Raw genomic sequence first — 19,991 nt, forward strand, 5'->3', positions numbered from 1 at the left:
AACATAAAACAGTGCTTATATAAGTTAAATAAGTATGAATATTATTAATTAAAAAATCTAAACCAAATCATTACTTCAATTCAAAGGACTTGGTGACCATGAATATATAGTTTGTTTTGATATCCACAACGTAAACATGCAAATGCCTACAAGATGTACTGATGATTAGGTCGGAAACGTGATTGCAGATGATAGATAATTGAAGAAGAATATCAAGGGAACGATATCAGTGGTGATTTATGTTACGAAATAGGTGCAGTAGTGAATGTCTGTTGCCATTTTTGGCTAACCAGTTGAAATCTTTTGGTGAGCTTGATCCTACTAGCAAATATATAAATATGAGCGAGTTATTATGAATTATAATGAGCCGTAATCGGTATTATGTATAAAGAAACAAAAGCACCGTGATATTTATGTTATTTAGCATGTGTGTGATTTGTATGAGCTAACATTGTAAATGACACACTTTTTGTTGCTATTGATGATAACATGAAACGAATCCTATTTTTATAGAGATTTATTTTATCACTTACAAAACAGTCGACAATCGATAGTCTTCGAAAGCAGCTTTATGCACTAGTATGGCATCCAATACCTACACGTTAGGACGTTTACTACTTCACGTTTTATGTATTGTCTGTTAAAATAAAGAATCAACATGTTTAATTATGATTGATCGGTATTACATAAATTGCACTAATAAATATAGTTATTCTGGTCTATAATGTAATTATGAGATGATGTGTATGTAATATGTTCGGTTAACAGTTGAATATAAAAAAAATAGTAACATTTTTTCTGACGCTTTTAAATCCGTTCAAAACTGGCAATTTGTATGAGACTAAAATTAAGACGGAAGTTTAAACATAACAAATGCCCAATAGGAATATGGCAATGTACAAATCTGGCTCAGAAAAATCCAACACGTAATCAGATGAATGATGCGTACATCACGAGGGTCGGCAGTGACGTGGAACGCACGGACGTTCAACTGTTATTTGTTGCCGTATTCTTTAATACTGTTGTAATTTGAAACATATTTTTTCAATGAGTGTTTTAATGCAATAATAAAGTTATGATGTATGTTACGTGGACATAAACTTTCGTTTAGGAATAGAATGTATTTATTCATAACAAACAAACGTTTATTTTATGTCTTAATAGGTCTGGCGAGGTTTAGTTGGTGTTAGGTACTTTCAAGTATTTCGCTTTTTGGCGGAAAGTTGCTTCAATCATTGGATGATGAAAAAAGGTTTCCAGAATACGGTCCTCGAAAGATAAGAATAAATATTGCACTTGAATTTGATAACGATGATTTAGTTGTTATGGAGCTCGTATTAATTGACGTATAAATTTGGTGAAATGTGATTATGCTCATTAGAGAGTAACTTCTTGTCTTAACCAACAATATCAATCTGCGTAGAATAAACTATCGCAAGTTCTACTATCTTTTGAAAAAGAATAAAATGTAGTTTCCATAACAACTTTAACAGAAATCAATTCCAGAATTCGTTATCCTAAGGTTTACGCATTTAGTTTCCGAGGACGTTGTCCCAATTCTAAATCGATTCAATGCTCTTTGTGACAAAATGACGAACCTACTTATCTATTTTATGAATTTTAATTAACATATTTGTAATGAATCGACCTTATACTTCATACTTTATAATACTTTGTTTCATTAAAATGTTAATGCGTTATATCATTATTTTGTAATGCTCATTAAACAATTGTTAAATAACGTTATCATTTAGTGCAGGGTTAGATATCAAGTGTTCCAATTTTAAATCATATTAATATTGTAAACGTGAAAGTTTGGATGTTTGTTGCTAGATATCTCTAAAACGGTTTAAGGAATTTCTATGTTCGGTATAGTCTGGAAGAACAGACAGGCTACTTACTATTTCTTTTAATTCGGCGCTAACGAACTGGCAGGCGAAAGCAATTTTAATAATACCACACTGGGTCCGTGTGTTTTAGCAGTTTCGTGGAATTGGCGAAACTAAATGGCCAATCGTTTCGCCAATAGGCTTTTATCCTAATAGATACTTCTACTAAGTATTGCCGTTTACTTCGGACATCATATCCCACGTTGTCATTATCAAATGTAGCTCCATTTGGATTTTTTTTTACCAGCAATAGAAATATTTTTTGGTAATCAATTATGTATTATTAATTTAGTAGAAATTATAATATAATTACGATTAACTATCATGTGTATTGATAATAACCATATGCCTGTAGTATTTAAAGATTTTCAATTGTCTACATTTACAATACAATTGCATCATTGCATACATATAATAAGTAAGAAGTATCGAATACCTTAACTACATTGTTAATTATAAAAAAAAGTGGCCAATAGGTATAAATCACCTTTATTGATTTACAATACTTAATTAATCTGATAAAGTTAAATAAAGCTAGGTTAGCTACATATTTAAAGAAAACTCTTGTTTACATAATAAAAATCAGTATTTATTTACGTCTTTTTAATCTAAGGGTTCTATTAAAATTTTCGATATATGTACAAAGTATATTAAATGCCAAAACTACACACATTAGTATGACGTTAAATATTTCTTAAAGACTTACCAGTAGCAGCATCCAGGGTAAAGCAACTGCTGCGGGACCTGACGACGGCTCCGGGCGAGGGTCCATCTGGCCACTCTATTCTTTCTTCCATAGCCTTCGAAGCGCTCCTCTTAAACTGTTCCAGAAAACTGTCTATTTGCGTTTCCAAGCTCGTTGGCGAGTTTGCCATCGTTTCCACCGAAACACCAAAAACAAACACTATTCGATATCATCCAGTCTACGACATTTTCGTTCTACGTCGCTATTTCCTTTGATATCGAATTTTGTACGATTTCATATTGCTGCCGTAACATCGTATTGTATAATGGTTGAACATTTTTTATCCGAATTCGTTCATCGACCCTAATTCGCGTGCAAATAAATTAAATAATACCGCAGATAGTCGCAGGTATGAAACAAAACTATAGCAACATGCAGCGATGCGATTTTACTACTGGTGCCGTATATACGTCGTCGAAAATAAAGCGACTTCCACCGACATCTATCGATCGCGTTAAACAGCTGATTGTAAAGTGTTGCCCTTACTACATTGCGTCAAATATTAATAAACTTGTTACAAATTACTACCACTCATTCTATTTTCAAAATTTACAGTAATACACCAACCTTAATTGCATATTACGTTTAATCAAACGCCGTATTGTAGTTAAGTCAACATTTTGTTGAAAAGAATCTTAGCGTATGTATGTGTGCAGGCGGTGACGTATGCCGGTTTACTGCGGTGTGCGTGAAGCCAATACGCCGGCAAGGGGATAGGCGCCTTGTCGGTCGAGCGCGCATCTCGAATCAGCCAGTACTGCGCGGGGCGCGCGTGTAGTTTGTGATATATTAAAGGTGACTCTATTTGTCACTAACGAGACTACACCGGCGGCATAATGTCAAGTGAGTACACGTTTTTTTAATTAACACTTTATAAAAACTTAAAGAAATCTTTACAAAAGATTTGAATATATTCGTAAAGGAAAATTACCAAATTTTATTGGACTTTTAAATCTACCCGATTTAAAAATCTTGAATTGAAATGCGCAAAAATAAGTTAGTAAGAATACTATTTACGGCAAATGTTTCTTGAGAAAAGTTATACAATATTTAAGATAAGTTTAGTATTATTTAACTAAAAAATATCTTTGCGCCAAATGTAAAACACATTGAATTTCCAATTAAATATATTAAAATTTACATTTTATTGAAAAACCAATTGCAAAGTAAAGGTACCGACTATGTGTAATTTTAGTCGTTATAACAAATCTTTTTTTACCGTTTGCTGTTTAAATATTTAAAAAAAAGGGTAGTATTGAAAAATTTTAAAAAATTATAAAAGATCTATTGCGAAAAAATTTTTCGATATTGTTGCTTATGTTAACGATGTTATGAATTAACAACTTTGCACACATTCGTAATTGCGTGTGTGTTATCAGATTAAATTCTACGAGATTGTAAACAGACTAATGTGTTATCAACTAACTATTTCTGTATCTACACATAACAGTTCAGTTACAAAGCAATAAGTTCGATGAAAACTGCATTGATCTTGACCATGGACATTTAAAAAAATATTTAAGGTTATGCGATAAGTATTATTATAATATTGTAAGTAATTTGATATTGAAATTGAGATGGCTGGTGTCTTTATTGAGAACATGCGGTTTAAATTTGACATTCTATACATATTATTGAGGTTAATCTGACCCAATTGCGGTCTTTTCTAAATCTGCAATACTATATAAACTTCGTTGTCATGGCAATCGGTTAAAATGAACTCATATCATACGTTTTCAGAGAAATGGTAAAAGGACACCCTTTACGTAATAATCTTGATACGTATTGATTTTATATCGCTGTATAAGTTTTATATCGATTGTTGAGACTATACAATTGACATATATTTTTATTTATACCTACATTTTTTTATAATCATAGAAAAATGCGGTATCGTCGCTGACTTAGATCTCTCCAGCTACGATTTCTATAAACTGGAACTTGTTTGCCTTATAGATGCTATAACAAAAAAAAAAATTGAAATAATACAATATTGATATTTCTATAATTATTTCATGACGTTAGTTGCAATTTATAGAATAACACTAAAAATCTTTACCGCATCTATAGTCTAGTCTAGAGTTAGGTAGGTTTGGAACATAATTTGTCAGTTACGATTTAAAAGAATTCTTGTTGTAATGTAATTAATAATCCTTGTATAATCCGACTAGGATATCAGACCTGGTGGGCAGAAGTGAAACTAAATTATGACACCTCACTAGCGCCACTTTGTACGCAACAAAAATCAAAATATCTTGCTTGTATTGTAGCTATTTTTTTCTTTTATGGTATTTTCTGTGCCGAAGTAGGTTTTACTTGTAACCATGAAAGCAGCTCCTTTGTCATCGGGTCAGATACCTTTTTTGACTATTTGGAAAAGGCTGTTCGGAATTTGACAGATTTTGAAGAGTACCCGTGGGTTTACATTTACATTACAGATACATTCGCGTAAAAATATATTGTCTTTTGAAAACTGCGATAGCGATGTTTTTAAATGGTTGATGAGATAAACATTCAAAACCTAAGTTCGCTTGCGTTTATTACTTTACTATTTTGATAATGTCGATAGTAGTGAAAAAAAAACAATGTGAACTGTAAATAGAAAGTCAAATGCCAATAAATCTCATACGTGTTCGGTTTTCACGCTTTACTGGAATTCGTTTACAGAGTCTCGTAGATACGTTTTTTTTCATAGGATAAGCAAACTATTGGATTGTTAGTGTCGTCGTCAATCGAAGTGCTTGAACACGAAACTGAAGAATTTACTAAATTATCATTCCAGTTTTATTCAGGCAGACTTTCACAGTCAAGTGTAATTTCCCATCCTGTCTTTCAATATAGTCACACCTCTTAAATTCTGGACCGCGACTGATGAACGCAATCATCTCGGAATTTCATATATAGTTGACTAACCTTCGCCCGCGACTCTGTCCGCGTGGAAGTTTAAAAAAACTTGACTACGAGTCTACGAGTTCTTCTAGAATATGTTCTACATCTTGACTAATTTTATCGAGATCCGATAAGCCGTTTTGGAAATACCTTCTAACAAATATCCATCCATACATCCAAACATTCTTCATTTATAATATTGGTGAGATTATAATATGAATATATTTGAGCATGGCATTCTTGTGGCATGTTAAACGGCCGAGTGCTCGCATGGGTTCCCGCCGGACCGGCCGCACCTAAATAGAAACCGCAGGGACATTGCTCCCGTCTGACTCTGAATGATCCTGCGCGCCTGCGCCTGCGCGACTCGAGTGCCTTATTGGGAGTTGTTGAGCTATTTTAAATTATTTCTACTTTAATGTTTTCATATTATAATATTACTAAACCACTCTCCCATAATATAAACTAATGGAGTCGTTGAGGTGGCAGTGAGTGACCATCTCTGCACAATTTAATATCTAAATATCTTGATCACTTTTCAATGTTCATAACAATTTTACGTTCATTTCAAATAACATGTTTAAAATTTGATACTAATTGATATTTTCAGAGCCTAACAATTGGCAATTCTCAATAGCCAAGGTTTTACAGAAACTAAATTTTAATTTGATAGTAACACTATTAGAGATATTTTAACAGATTTTGTACGAGGCATAACTATCCTATGTCCTTGACGGATCAATAAAATGATCACCAAGGAACAGTTTCCTGTAAAAATAGACAGACATCTCGGGATGTCGGTTATATTATTTAACGATGACAGAGCCTTGGAATTTATCGGTCAATAAACATTTCGCGCGTGTAATGAAAAACAAACATTCGACGTATGCTAATATAAGACTGGATTTATAAATAAGCAAACGGGACGTTATATTTTTCTCAGACACATTAGATTATTAATCAGCTCGTACCAGTTGTTTGACATTTTGTCTAAGACTTATATAAAATTCTTCGCAATTTAATCTAGTATTAATATTTATCTATGGGATAAAACGAGAAAATTTTATGAGATCTACATTCCGATTAAAGATAATTCTAATAATTCAGTTTTTAGTAATAAAATACGTTAGAAATTAGCTACAGACTAATTCTTGTTTTACTTGTTAATGTCTCCAGTTACATCTAATTTGAATATTATTTTAATTCTTTGTATTTAACTTTTTTAAAGAGCCAATGCCATTTTCAACTAACATAATAATTATGGAAAATTGGTTTTACAACTAAAATTACTTTTCCGACTATCACGTTATCCCTACAGTCCTTTTTAATTACAAACATCCAAGTCATAAAAAAATTGTGAAAATATTGCAAAATTTTCTTCTCTTACATTATATGCGTATGCGTAAACCTAAGTAATATCCAGTTTAAAGTGTTAACAGTTGATTCGTTACTCAGACATTTAGTCCAATAAACTTCAATAAAAGTCTCGATCGAAGCCCGCTGTGGTCGTTCGTGTATCATGTATTGTTTAAAACGGGCACGTCACCAAACAACAAGAACGATCGTCAGTTTTATTGTGGAATGTATGCGTGTCGACTGTAGACAGCTCAAGACTATTGTTACACGTAAATGATAACAAAAAAGGTTTTTTAAACGTAATATACTCGTTTGTTAATGTTAATTTTTCCTGACAAAAACGTAATTCCTTCAATCAAGCGAAACGAAAGGATTATTAAATAATTTGGAAAGTTGATTATATGACATAACGTCGCTGCATGCGAAAAATGAAGAACCTAATACTGTGGAAAGTTTTGGGAAAGGTCTAGTGTTTGACTGATACAGGCTGATGATTGTGATACTATTGACAGTAAATAAAAGCCTAGTTAATAAACAGTAAATAGTACGATAGCTCTGTAACTCCTAGAAAATATGTTATAGAATATCGAAAAATGTTTTTTTTTTTTTAAATTTAAATATTCGGAATATCCACCAGCTTCCCGGAACCGCAGCGAACACAGCCCCCACGAATATCTGAAGGCGTCCAGTGGGTTTTATTTTGAATTTTATTTGTGTCGCGCTATTTTGGATCTGGACGTGCGGCACTTGTCTATTACGCGCCCGCGCCGGCGACCAAGCCCACGCGGAACACAACATATTCACGTAAATATACCGACGAGTTGATACAATGACGTTTACACATCATCCTGTGTAATGAAACACGAAATTAATTTGTTTTATTACGGATCTAATACGCAGAATATTGGTAACCTATGGACCTATAAAAATTAAGGTATAAGACACATCATGTATGTCCAACAATGGATTGCTGCATGATGACGACACTTGAAAATAATCACATCTATTGAATCATATTATCATATTTAAAATGTCTATATCTGACCTAACTATTTAAGAATTTACATGATGTTTATCTAAGCAAATTTTAATAATAAAAAGACATATAATTCGTTAATCTGTACATAACACATTCGCGACATCTTATTGGCTTGAATCCGATACACCGATTTCGTTCAATATTCACAATGCAAATATAAGAAGCTCACAAGTGTGGGCAAGCGTGTTTAGTCATTGACATGTAATTAGAAACATCGTTGTTAGACTTAAAATAGTTGTGTATCACTAAATAAATATACAGGGTGTTGTAGAGAATTTATTGTAAGCCAATTGTGGATGGACCACGTGCCAGATTACAATTTTGCTCTCTTGGTGGGCGCATATACGCATCTTATGAACAAGGAACTGCGCACTTTGTTATGACGAAGTATTCAGACAAGAGGAACGTGGAATGGCGTAATCCACCAAAACGACGATTTCTATGTTATTTTCGAAATGTATGCACGTCATTGGCAAACGCAAGATTGTGATTAAATTCGTATGAGCCATTATAAATGTGTTTTTGGCGTTTCTAGTTATATTTTATACATCTTGGAATTTAAGATTTACGATTTTTATGTGAGAATGTGTTAAGGTTTACAATAGTAGTTTGGTGTAATAGATTAACATTTTTAAGGAATATTTTGGCACAATTTAAACTCATAAAGATGTCTCAAATCACTTTGTGCGGGTTTTTTTAGCGTATTCATCTTCAGCTTTATGGTATTTTCTAGCATTTCATTACATCATTTTTTATTGACAGTAATAAAAAAATTCTATTAGAAAGAAAAGTCGAAAAAATCAGTCTATGGAGTAAAAAATTTCCTTACTTTTGTAAGAGAAAAGGTAACTTTTCATCCTATTATGTATTACCGATAACAAGATCGTCCATCTTAATCCTCCAAGCAGACATAGCGTCTGTACCCTAGACTCATTACTGAGAATTGAGTCGTATAATATGTCGACATTAGACAATACGCTTATAAGTATTACAACACTCTTATATTTTAACTTAAGAGATTCTACATGGAATTTTTATTAATTTAATCAATCTATAAGAAGTCGGTATATCGAGAAATTAAATCTCTTTGTGTTCAATGATAAAATCAAGACTTTAATTTGGTATTAGATTGATGATATCGGTATAATCTAACAAGAATGTGTTTATTTATGAATGAAGAAGACATGAAATCGAAATCCATAATCTCTGCCTAAGCATGGTACAGCAGCAAGTTCTGTTGTCTGACTTTCCTAATTCTCCGTAACGGCGCAGAGAACACCGTGAACCACCACACCCTACTTAGGCTCAGTGGTAACCGATTTCTATTGTTTCAGATCGAGCATGGGTTACTCTGGCTACCAACGATTCCTATGGGCTGGGAGCCCTGGTGTTGGCACACTCGCTGCGTCGCGCCGGCTCTGCCTACCCCGCCGTCGCCCTTATCACACCCTCCGTCACTGACGCCATGAGGTATGACGTCATACGTCAAACTTAGCCCAATATATTCAGCTAAATGGATGTGTTTGGCTTCAAGTGTCTTGTTGTTGAATACTATTTTTAACTTTTCGATAGATAATGAAGCACAAACAATAGTGGTGTTATGAAGTGATTTTTGTGATGAAAAAAACATATTCTTAAATATCCTTCCCTTAATAAAGATTTTAGTTTAACGTTATGTGACTACTTGATTATTACCAATCTCGGCATTTAGTTGCACATCTTTTATTAAAGGATTTCATTATCTGGATACCCTATCTTTAGTTCATAAAGAATACTCATCTAATTCTGCGTAGGTCGCCACTGATACAGAATAAATGAATAATGATTCTCTGTTCAAGGTCCTTCAGCATTATGAACCGATAGGATTACAAGTTAACGAAGTAATATTAGAAACGATTTATTTATCAAGATTGTCGGATATTATTCCGACATTGGCTCTGATTTCTCCTTAAAATTATATAAAAATAATGGACACTTCTTCTAACCTTCTTGGATACCACAACATTGCTTAGGCATTGCATATAAATATGTAACCTAATGTCCTACAGCTTTACAACTCTCGGCTTCATTCGGTCACTATGGATGGGCACTGTTTGCAACTCTCTGTATATGTGTTGTCCAGGGAACGGCTGAGCGCGGTATTCGCGGAGGTGGTGGTTGTGGACGTATTGGACTCCGGTGACGCGGCACACCTCGCGCTGCTGCAGCGCCCTGAGCTCGGCATTACCTTCACCAAGATACACTGCTGGAATCTCACCCAGTATGAGAAATGCGTTTTTCTAGACGCCGATACTTTGGTAAGTTAACATTGAACATTTTCACATTCAGAAAAGTTTAATGGCTACTTTAGCAGTTATTTAGTGTAGTTTTCTGAAAGTTTATTGATAATAATAAGACTTAACTTACCGTTGGTTTCTGAGACCAAAATCTCCGTATAAAACATATCGTTATCCCTGTCGTTATCATCGACAAAACAGAGATGGCAATATATTTTAAACGGGTATTATAGTCTCGGAAACCCATGGTTAGTTGTTTCAATTGATCTAGTGAAATAAAATACAACGATATACGGTTGTTTAGTTAACGTTATAAAGTGTCAAGTTTTTATATCAATTATAGGTACAGTGTTCAATTCTTGTTTTTCCAACTCGTAGATAAAGTTATCATTGATGCACAACACTCAGTTACATCGTTCAGAATGCACATTGTTTATAAGCCACCGATGTGTTTCATTGTGACCTGTGATCCAAAACACGAAATCTTGATACTCGTATTGAACAAATAAATAGCCCCAAAATGTTATTTTTTTAATTTCTTGTATAGTATATAATGTATATATTATATTATTCAACCGACTTTTTATTAAACTTACATTTACAAAACATACAGACGAATTGATATCCTCCTCCTTTTTGAAGTCGGTTAAAAAAAGTATTACTCGTCAAACAGTGGAAGTTCATAAAGATTTTCATTATAGGATAGAGTTGATAACAAACATTAATTCTAAAATATACATTTTGTAACCACATGGTAATAAAATAGTGTTTATTTTTCTTGGTGCGTTTTTTGAAACTATTTATGACATGCCTAACTAAACACTATATCTTGGAGTCATACGGTATGTAAAACCGCATGTACCAGACATTTTGCTTCTCTTTATACCTTCCGATTTTTAATTTCCCCATAACGACCATATGTGATAGTCGTTAATCTATTTCGATTGATAGCTGTTTACACGATAAGAAAGTCAATGTTACCGGATGTGATCGCCGGTCGTAACACGAGATGACGAGACGCACAACCGTGGCCCAAATATTTCCGGCCGGCAGTGTTGGACTTGCTCCAATATCATAATACACTTTCGTTTGCGTTTTCTTTCTAACATATCAGACAGCTCTGCATCGTGAGTTATGGAGATTACGAATAACCGACCACTTCCAGATATAACTTTGCATGCGAGAGACATTCCGTTACGTAATCGAACAGCAGGCGCTATAAAAAAATTGAGAATTAAATTATTGGCTCCAATATCAAACGTTTAGATAGCGGGATGGATTCCATTGACATACCGTGCCTCATTATCGCGGGTTATTGTGTCAAACGAAGCTTTATCCACGTAAAGATAAAAACTATTCAACAACTTATTCACTGTCTATTTGTCGTAACGTGAAGAACGCTCGCATTACACGGCTTCTGATAAAACGGAACGAAATTATGTCACCGGTGAAAAATAACAACAAATTGGATTTGTTAGATCACAGGAACGTGCTGAACCACCGAGGTCGATAAATTGAATTAGCAGATGTAGGATGCGCCTCGCTCTGATCCAATTTATTGGATTACGATTGACTATAAATGTATCTTAAATTATCGTTGTATGGAGTAATCATGATACGAACGCATGCCACGCTATCGCGGTAGTATCGATATTTTTAAATTGAATTTATAAATATTATTGCCTTATTACTTGTAATATACTGGACTTATATTATGATATAATAAATAATAGTTTTACTTGACAACTATTTTCCACAATATATAAGGAGACAGCTACTTTCGATAAATGTAAAGTAAACTATCGTAAGCATAAACTTATTCCAGGTGGTCCAGAACTGTGATGAACTGTTCGAACGCGAAGAGCTGTCGGCAGCGCCGGACGTCGGCTGGCCCGACTGCTTCAACTCCGGCGTCTTCGTGTACCGACCCTCGGCGGAGACATTCGCCAGCCTGGTTACATTCGCACAGGAACGCGGCAGCTTCGATGGTTAGAGACAAAAACAAAAACTATGCAACTGAGGGTCGACATTTCTAACGTCTTTCTTCTTTAAATTGTTCGTTCATTAGCTGTCGCCCGCGACTTTTTCCACGCGAAATTGAAAAACCTAAGTTCTTCCTGACTTTGCTCTACATCTGTGTCAAATTTCATCGAGCTTCATGCAGCCGTTCTGTAGATACCTTTTAACAAACATCCATCCAAACATTAGAATTTAGAAAAAAAAGAGTACAAAGTTTTCTAAGTGAACTATTAGTAAACCAATTATTATTATTCGTCCAGGCGGCGACCAAGGTCTACTGAACTCCTACTTCTCGGATTGGGCGCACGGCGACATCAACAAGCATCTGCCCTTCCTCTACAATGTTACCTCTGCCGCATTCTACTCATACTTGCCCGCACTCAAACAGTAAGCAATTATTTGATGTGATTTGCTAAGCTTTTTATGCTAATTAGACAACGTCTAAACAGGCTATTTTGTAGTGCGGTGCAGATTTTATTTATTAGTTTAATATGTTTTTATATAGAACAAAGTTTGATCAAAACACTGCAAGTCATCCTGTTTGTTGCAAATATGTAGTTGTTTTTAATTGCTGAGTAAAAATATATTAATTGCACCAACAGTTATACATTATGAAATAATCCATAAACACCTGTCAATAGCCTTTAGCTTGGCACGTATTTTAAAAAATTGTTTTTTTTCTAGCTATGGACAAAACCTTAAAATAATCCATTTCATCGGCGCGGCCAAGCCATGGCTGCAGCAGTTCAACTGGCAGTCGCGCAGTGTGGACGCGCCAGACCACCTGCGAGAACTCCTGCAGCAGTGGTGGGACATCTTCGTCTCGCAAGTACACCCACTGCTCGATACTACAATGGTAAGTTATTTTTATACAACGTGAAAATAATGTACATAAAAAGTGTGATATAATTGTGTGGTAGGCTAAAATAGGGTATTTTTAAACATTAATTAATTAAAATATTTATTGTAGCCAGTTGGAATAAAATGGCAACACTAGTTCACTTTAGTAAAGCTTGACAGCTGTCAATGATAGTGATTGGACTATTCGATAAAAATAAATCGATTCGAAAATATAAAATCGTTTTTAATAACGCTAAAAGAATCGATTTTCCTTACCAAACTAATTACGTACTTATTATAACCAAGTATGTCCATGTTGTAATTAATGTTTGTCATTTTATTTCAATGCGGTTAATATTTGAAGAAATAAGTAAATATACTTTCTTATTATTAAAAACCGCGAAACATCGATATTCGAGAATATAGTATCATATTGCACTGTGAATAGGATTGTTATCATCAATGTTGTAAGGGAGATTTGATATTTGTGGTGTCGTATCAAATATCTACCAACCGCATAGTTTCTGTTAGGTCGTATTAACCACAGCCCCACAAGATATATTCTTGATTCATTTGTGATTTATATCTGATCGTGACAACATGTCCTCCAAGCATTCCGAACAGGAATTACATATACAAGAGGTGAGAGATGTTAATTAAACCAAGAATCGTTTCAATTTTCTTTTTTTTCTATTCAATTTACTTTTGCAAAGTTTATCCTTATATTTTCCGTTCTGTAAATATTGCGAGACTGATACAAAACACGCTTGCGACTGCTTATTGCATTGTTCCCCTGTTGTTGCACCTCTCGTTTATAAATCACTACGATGCTAGTGCATTAAACTAAACATTTCTCCAAAATACTAACATTTTCTAACTGTCCGCAATTTTAAAGCTTTTGCACGGGTTGATGTTTATTTTTTAATATTGTATTGGGATGGAGTAGATGGTGTTGGTATTTTGGTGAAATTTCACCGCGCTAGCTACGTAAACATACATTTGATTTTCTTACATATTATTTTTTTTTCTGTAATAAATTAACTATATACAATTATTGTATGTTTATAAGCTAGCTTTTTGTTTCTTTTTTGTTTTTACTAATGACTTGAATTGAGCTTTTGGCACTTTTTAAAAATAAAAACGTTGTGCTTGAAGTTTGATTCAAGTGACTTTGCATGCAATCCACTGAGTCTTCTCAATCCAACCTGTAGGTTGAGGTTGAAGACGTCCCTACAACTTTAGTGCTGCCAGAAGAAAGCATCTTCACCTTCAGTGAACCAAGATCTGAATATATTTGCTATAAACCTACATTAAACCCGGAGTCTGAATTTTATTGGCATCGACCAGAGGCTCAAATACCAGATACAGAAGTAATAGTACCACCAATAGACATGACTCAGTTTCATGATCCGTGGGACATTTACCAAGGCCATATACGCGAGCCAACAGATGAGACAAAAAGCAATCGTTCATATCATCAGGAAGAAGAGATTATAAGACATGTTTGGGCACAACCATCAATGCAACAATTTCAACATTTCACGGAACCACACCACAAACAAATACATGACGCAAGATACCATGAGACGCATCACAACCAATCACATGATTACGGAATACATGGCCAGGAAATATCACACGTTGAATGGCATAACAACCAACCACAGCACAGCGAAAGCCATCACATTGAACAACAACACAGAGAAAACATTCAAAACTATACACATCACAGTGAACACCATTACACACAACATGTAGATGCATGGCATACAAGACCCAACGCAGAAATACGTGAGGAAGACAACACAACACAACATTCATGGCCGCAACCGCACTCTACAGAAAACTATAATATACAAGATTATTACGAAAATAAACATTATGATGGTCATCAAAACGATTACCAGAGTTATGATAAACAAATTGAATCACATTCCAATTTTAGCTACAACCAACAAAGTTTTCATCATTCTGTCGATCCAAAATATCCTAACACCCCCACAGAATTGTACCAACAAAGTTACCAAGAATACTCTAATTCGCAAATTTCAGATCATTCCCAATCCCAATCCACATATCACCAAGGAGCAACCCCCTCATGCGATCAAAATTCACCATCTTTAGGATATCATAGTATGCACCAGCATGAACATTCTCAGTCCCACCATCATGAAAATGAAAAAGATTTTTGTAATCAACAAGAACGTCCCGATTCCTCTTACACTAGCGATCAACCTTCACATATTAAAGATACTCCTGAATCTCAAAATATTCAAAATCATTTATCACACCACTACGAGCAAATAGACCAGTTAAGTCAACCTATACGAAAGAGAATAGAATATGCGTATTACGTACACTTGGATCATGAGAAAGAAAGAATTCGTCAAATTGAAAAATTAAAAGAACTAGTAACGGAAAAAGTAACTAATGGACACGGATCGGAATCTGAGATCGATGATTTCGAAGATTTTATCATTCCACGTCATCCGTACGATGGGTTTTACTTACGGCATAGAATGACAATAGACTCACGGGGCCGCAAGATATGCACACATGAAATCCCTCCGACACCATCGCCTTCGCCCTCAATCTCACCACCCGAAAGTCCGGTTTACTTTGACGCAGAATCCGAATTGTTGTCGCCGGAGGACACTTATGTAGATAGCGATGATCGACTGCATGTAAGTTACCTTAATCAAGCTCTATTTATTCGATAAATTGGTACGTACAATTTTTCTTTAACTTACATAATTTACTTTGACTAATTTAATTTCTTCCTTGTAATATAATTTATTGTATGAGAATGAATTTGACATTACCGAAGTAGCTTGCATGCTGTTTTGTTGAATTAGGCTGCACGAAAATGCTTATTAACACTTGTACAGTAAGCCCATAAGATTATAATAACATATTTTGATTAAAATTTAATATTTATATCAACATAACTTTTTGCTAAAGTATGTATATGTTTATTTCAGAGCGGTGTGGCGGGAAATCTAGCGCGCGTATCACCTGGTGATGTTGGTACTCAGAGAGAAGCACTTGATGAATTGACTCGTCGCCAAGGATGGGAAGCAGGCAATATTGATTACATGGGCGCCGATTCCTTCGCCAATATTTGGGCTAAGATTTCTCAAACACTTAGTCAGCCTCCGGCATCAGCACCGAAAGAGCCCACCCCACCTCCAGTTGCACCACAAGTGGAAGCTACAGAAGTATCGCAATCCGAGGTTCCTCCATCTCCAGCAGCGGAGGAACCCAAGGCCGAGCTTCCTGTGGTATCAGATCAATCGCAAGAAGTACCTTTAAATGCAGATGAAACTAGCAAAGTGATAGAGCCTGTCGGAACGGCACCGCCAACAGGTGAATCTGTTCCGCTTACAACTTCTGAAACCGCACCTTTAGCAATTCCTGAACCATCATTGGAGCCAGCTGTGGAGACTGTATCAGAAGCGTCCGCAGTTGTATCTAAATCTAGCTCTCAAGTTATTGAAACTCCTTCCGAAAAAGCCGAGCCAACCTCTCAAAACCTTGAACCTGTTCCTCAAGAAGCAGAACCAAGTCCTGTTGAAGCTGTCGAGGCTCCGATTGCTAAGGAAACAGCTCCTACGGCAGAAGCCGCAATTCCTGATGCAGCTGCCTCGGAAAAAGCTACTATACCAGTCGAAACTGCCGACATTCCTGTTGAATCCTCAATTCCTGAAACCCCAGAGATACCAGTTCCGGTAGTGGAAGCCGTATTAGCGGAGAAAGAGATACCCGCTGAGGAAACTGTCAAAATAGATGAAATTCCCGCCCCTGTTTTAGAAGCTAGCTCAGTTGAAATTGCTAAATCAGAGTCTGAACTAGGAGCAGCTGAAGAAGCTCCTAAAGAACAAAAAACTGAGGAAAAGGTAGTAGATGTAACAACTAAAGTTCCTGCGGAAGTCCCCGCTGAAGCGCTCCCTACTGAAAAGCCAGCGGCTGCTCCTGAGACGCCTGCTGCTACCGAGGCTCCGTCCACTCCTACAGTGACTGAGGCTGTTCCACCAAAACCAGTAGATATCCCACTGACAGGTGCCACTGATAGCCCTCCTCTAGCCAACACGCCTTCTAAGGAAGATGTTACAGCTGACCCAGCTGCTAAATGTAAGTAAAGGTGTAAATGACATTCAACCCGTTGAGTTTGAACGGCTTTGCACAGTTATAATAACGAAGCATATATAAATGCAAGGTAAAAAGTAATTAGGATATAAAAAGCGTAGCATCACTTAACATATACAAAACATAACATCACATGATACATAATTTTTAATATTAAAGAACATTCTTATAGAATTACAAGTATCTGAGAAATGACCATATATGGTAAGAAAAGTTTGCGTCCACACATCATTATTTACAACGATTCATAATTCATCTGTCTATCGTTATAAATATACATATATATTTCTCTAAGGAATAAAATTATTAGAACAGCCTATTCTTTGTATATGCTTCGTCCACGAGTTCATTTTTCAGTTTTTTTTTGTCAGATTTCAACTAATTCCATTACTTAGTTAAGTGTCTACAGGATTGGTGGGTTTGGAGAACCGACCTGTCTTGTAGTTGACATGTTTTGTTTTATTTGTGCCCATTTGTGCTGTTTGGTTTTTATGTTAATTTACTGATCATACCTTTCAAAATTTCGTTGTTATTTCACCCAGCTACCGAGGAGGCAGCTCAAGAGACGCGGCTTTGATACAACAGGTAATAACAATATTACACTTGGACTCAATACCAATTATCTAATACTTTAAGACATAGAGTATATGTTATGAGATTTTATGTTAAAATAATGTAATTCATTATTTATAGTTGTAAAGAAAAAAAAATCCTACCAATAGTTCCAGCTAAAAAAAAATATTTTTATGAAGTAATTTTTGTTACTACCGTATCGCAGTTTCCATCTTGAGCCGATGGCTATTAACCGACTTTAAAAAGGAGCAAGTTCTGAATTCGTCAGTATGTTTTTTTAAACCAAATATTTATCAGTTTTGGCCATACGTTTACTTAAGAAGTCTTCTATATAAGCAAATTTTTAAATCAAGACGATCTTTATAAATCTTCAAAAAGTTTTTTGTCAGTATTTCTTTGTTAACATAAAATTTCATTCTAAAACGAAATTTAGGAACATATAAACAATTATACGCTGTTCGACGCTAGACATTTAAATTGTTTTTCACGTGTATGCTACCAAAATATCCAATGTCCTTCGTATAAAATTCATGTAGTTATTTAGATTTTGGGTTGAGTCCAAGTGGGTATAAAATGACGTAGGAACATTTGGTCGACTGTGACAAATGTTGGTGCTACTTCTGGGATGTATCAAGGAACTTTCAGATATCGATTATAAAATAGATACGATGTTACTCGATGCAGTTGTCTTTTCTCTAATTTTATAATTTTAGCCGCAACAGGTGCGGTTTAAATTATTATGTATGGTACGGATTAATTATAAAAAAAATTATAAAAATGTGTTTACGATGAAAATATACTATTCACAGTTTAAAATTTAAAACTACCTACGTTAATTATTTTATTATTTACTACGTTTAATGTATATGAATAATGAAATTAATATGAATGAGTGAAATAATGACTACTGAAAATGTCAACGACTTCACTGTAAAATGTAATTATATCGGAAAAGAGAATAATTGATTATAACGTTGATAATTTGAATTTAGAGAAAATATAGAGCAAAGATTACTGCAAAGAGGACTGATATAAAGTTTATCACAATAATACTTCGCAGTAGCAGAACTGTCTCAATATCAACAATTTCATATTTTATTTTGTTTTGCTTTTCATGACTTGTCACACATTGCAAGGAACATTATTCAACGCTTGTCCTCCACGGTACATTCTCACTTGTGCACACCTGTCACGATCAATGTCATATAAGTCTACGAATAGAATACCTTTACTCTAGAATATAAATAGTTGTTTCGGACCATGCTCAATATACATGTACATGAGGTAATGATTTGTAAAATAATAATCCTTGTAATGTCATCATTAGCTTGTGATGTCCGCTAACTGACACAGTTCTAACTTTCCGCTTGCATCGTTTCGAGTTAACCCTGTAGCTCTGTTCCCTCGACTTTGTTCCAGGCGCTAACCGAGCTTGCTCTCTAATGTGAACGCGATACTAACGCCAACCGTAACCGAAAACAAGAGATATAAGGCGGGAATAAATTGGTTGTGTAGCGGAGGCGCGCCGCAAGCCGGCGGGCAAGCTGCGCCTGCACCCGCCCGCCGTCGCAGACCCCCTGCCCACCCCCGACAGCGAGCTCGAGGACGCTGACACGCTCGCGCAGTCCATCATCGCCAGTGAGCTGCGTACGCCCACAGTCACCTCGCCTTCCCCGGCCTTGCGCAGCCCCGTCTCGCCGCCACCACCCAAACAGGAGAAACGACTTTCCGCTGATGAAACGCAGCTGCCTACCCCGCCCGTAGGCGCCGTATCTCTCTCACAGATAGGAGTCAAACCCGCTAAAGAAAAGCCTACGACCGCGGCCCAAATAGAGTCCTCGCTAGCAGACAAGCCGGCGCCCACATCGCCTACGTCACCGACTGAACCAAAGGCGCCGGCGGAAGCACCCAAGAAGAAAGTCGTCAAAAAGGTGGTGAAAAAGGAAACCGCAGCGAGCGGTGACGCGCCCGTGCCCCCGCCGCGTAAGAAAGAAAAGAAACCCAAAGAAAAATAAGCTCCCGACAGTTCCTTTGTGCCATACGTGTAGCCTCTCCTATAATGTTAAACGTGTATTTAATTTTCGAATATGCTTTTATGTGCCGTAACAATTATGTTTTAGAATTTAGTTTTTATTATTTACTGTAACGCGTCCATTATTATATTTTTTTCATAATCAATTTTTGTACTGATGAATATTAAACTTTATTTATTATGTTAA

General features: G+C 35.6%; 2 protein-coding genes across 6 annotated transcripts in view; one reads left to right on the forward strand and one right to left on the reverse strand.

Annotated features, from left to right (window-relative positions):
• Positions 1-3,074, reverse strand: part of LOC106124340 (guanine nucleotide exchange factor DBS) — a 73,421-nt gene extending 70,347 nt beyond the window's left edge. The window contains exon 1 of the mRNA XM_013320893.1: positions 2,596-3,074. Coding sequence (XP_013176347.1) covers positions 2,596-2,764 — 169 coding nt within the window. The 5' untranslated portion in view covers positions 2,765-3,074. The remainder of the gene's footprint in view (positions 1-2,595) is intronic.
• A 255-nt stretch (positions 3,075-3,329) lies between these two features.
• Positions 3,330-19,949, forward strand: LOC106124416 (glycogenin 1). 5 transcript variants are annotated; one of them, XM_013321060.1, is made up of 10 exons: positions 3,330-3,477; positions 9,253-9,388; positions 10,041-10,215; positions 12,020-12,182; positions 12,474-12,600; positions 12,898-13,069; positions 14,265-15,737; positions 16,035-17,184; positions 17,742-17,784; positions 19,192-19,381. In XM_013321060.1, exons 1-9 carry the CDS (start codon positions 3,471-3,473, stop codon positions 17,774-17,776), a joined length of 3,438 nt encoding a protein of 1,145 aa, XP_013176514.1. In that variant the 5' UTR covers positions 3,330-3,470; the 3' UTR covers positions 17,777-17,784; positions 19,192-19,381. The 5 variants fall into 5 exon arrangements, with proteins under 5 accessions (XP_013176514.1, XP_013176513.1, XP_013176512.1 ...); XM_013321059.1 differs by having other exon boundaries at positions 19,288-19,376; XM_013321058.1 differs by lacking the exon at positions 17,742-17,784 and having other exon boundaries at positions 19,288-19,949.
• The last annotated feature ends 42 nt before the right edge of the window (positions 19,950-19,991 follow it).

Source organism: Papilio xuthus, unplaced genomic scaffold, assembly GCF_000836235.2.
Source record: "Papilio xuthus unplaced genomic scaffold, Pxut_1.1 DF825946.1, whole genome shotgun sequence".
Classification (NCBI taxonomy): domain Eukaryota; kingdom Metazoa; phylum Arthropoda; class Insecta; order Lepidoptera; family Papilionidae; genus Papilio; species Papilio xuthus.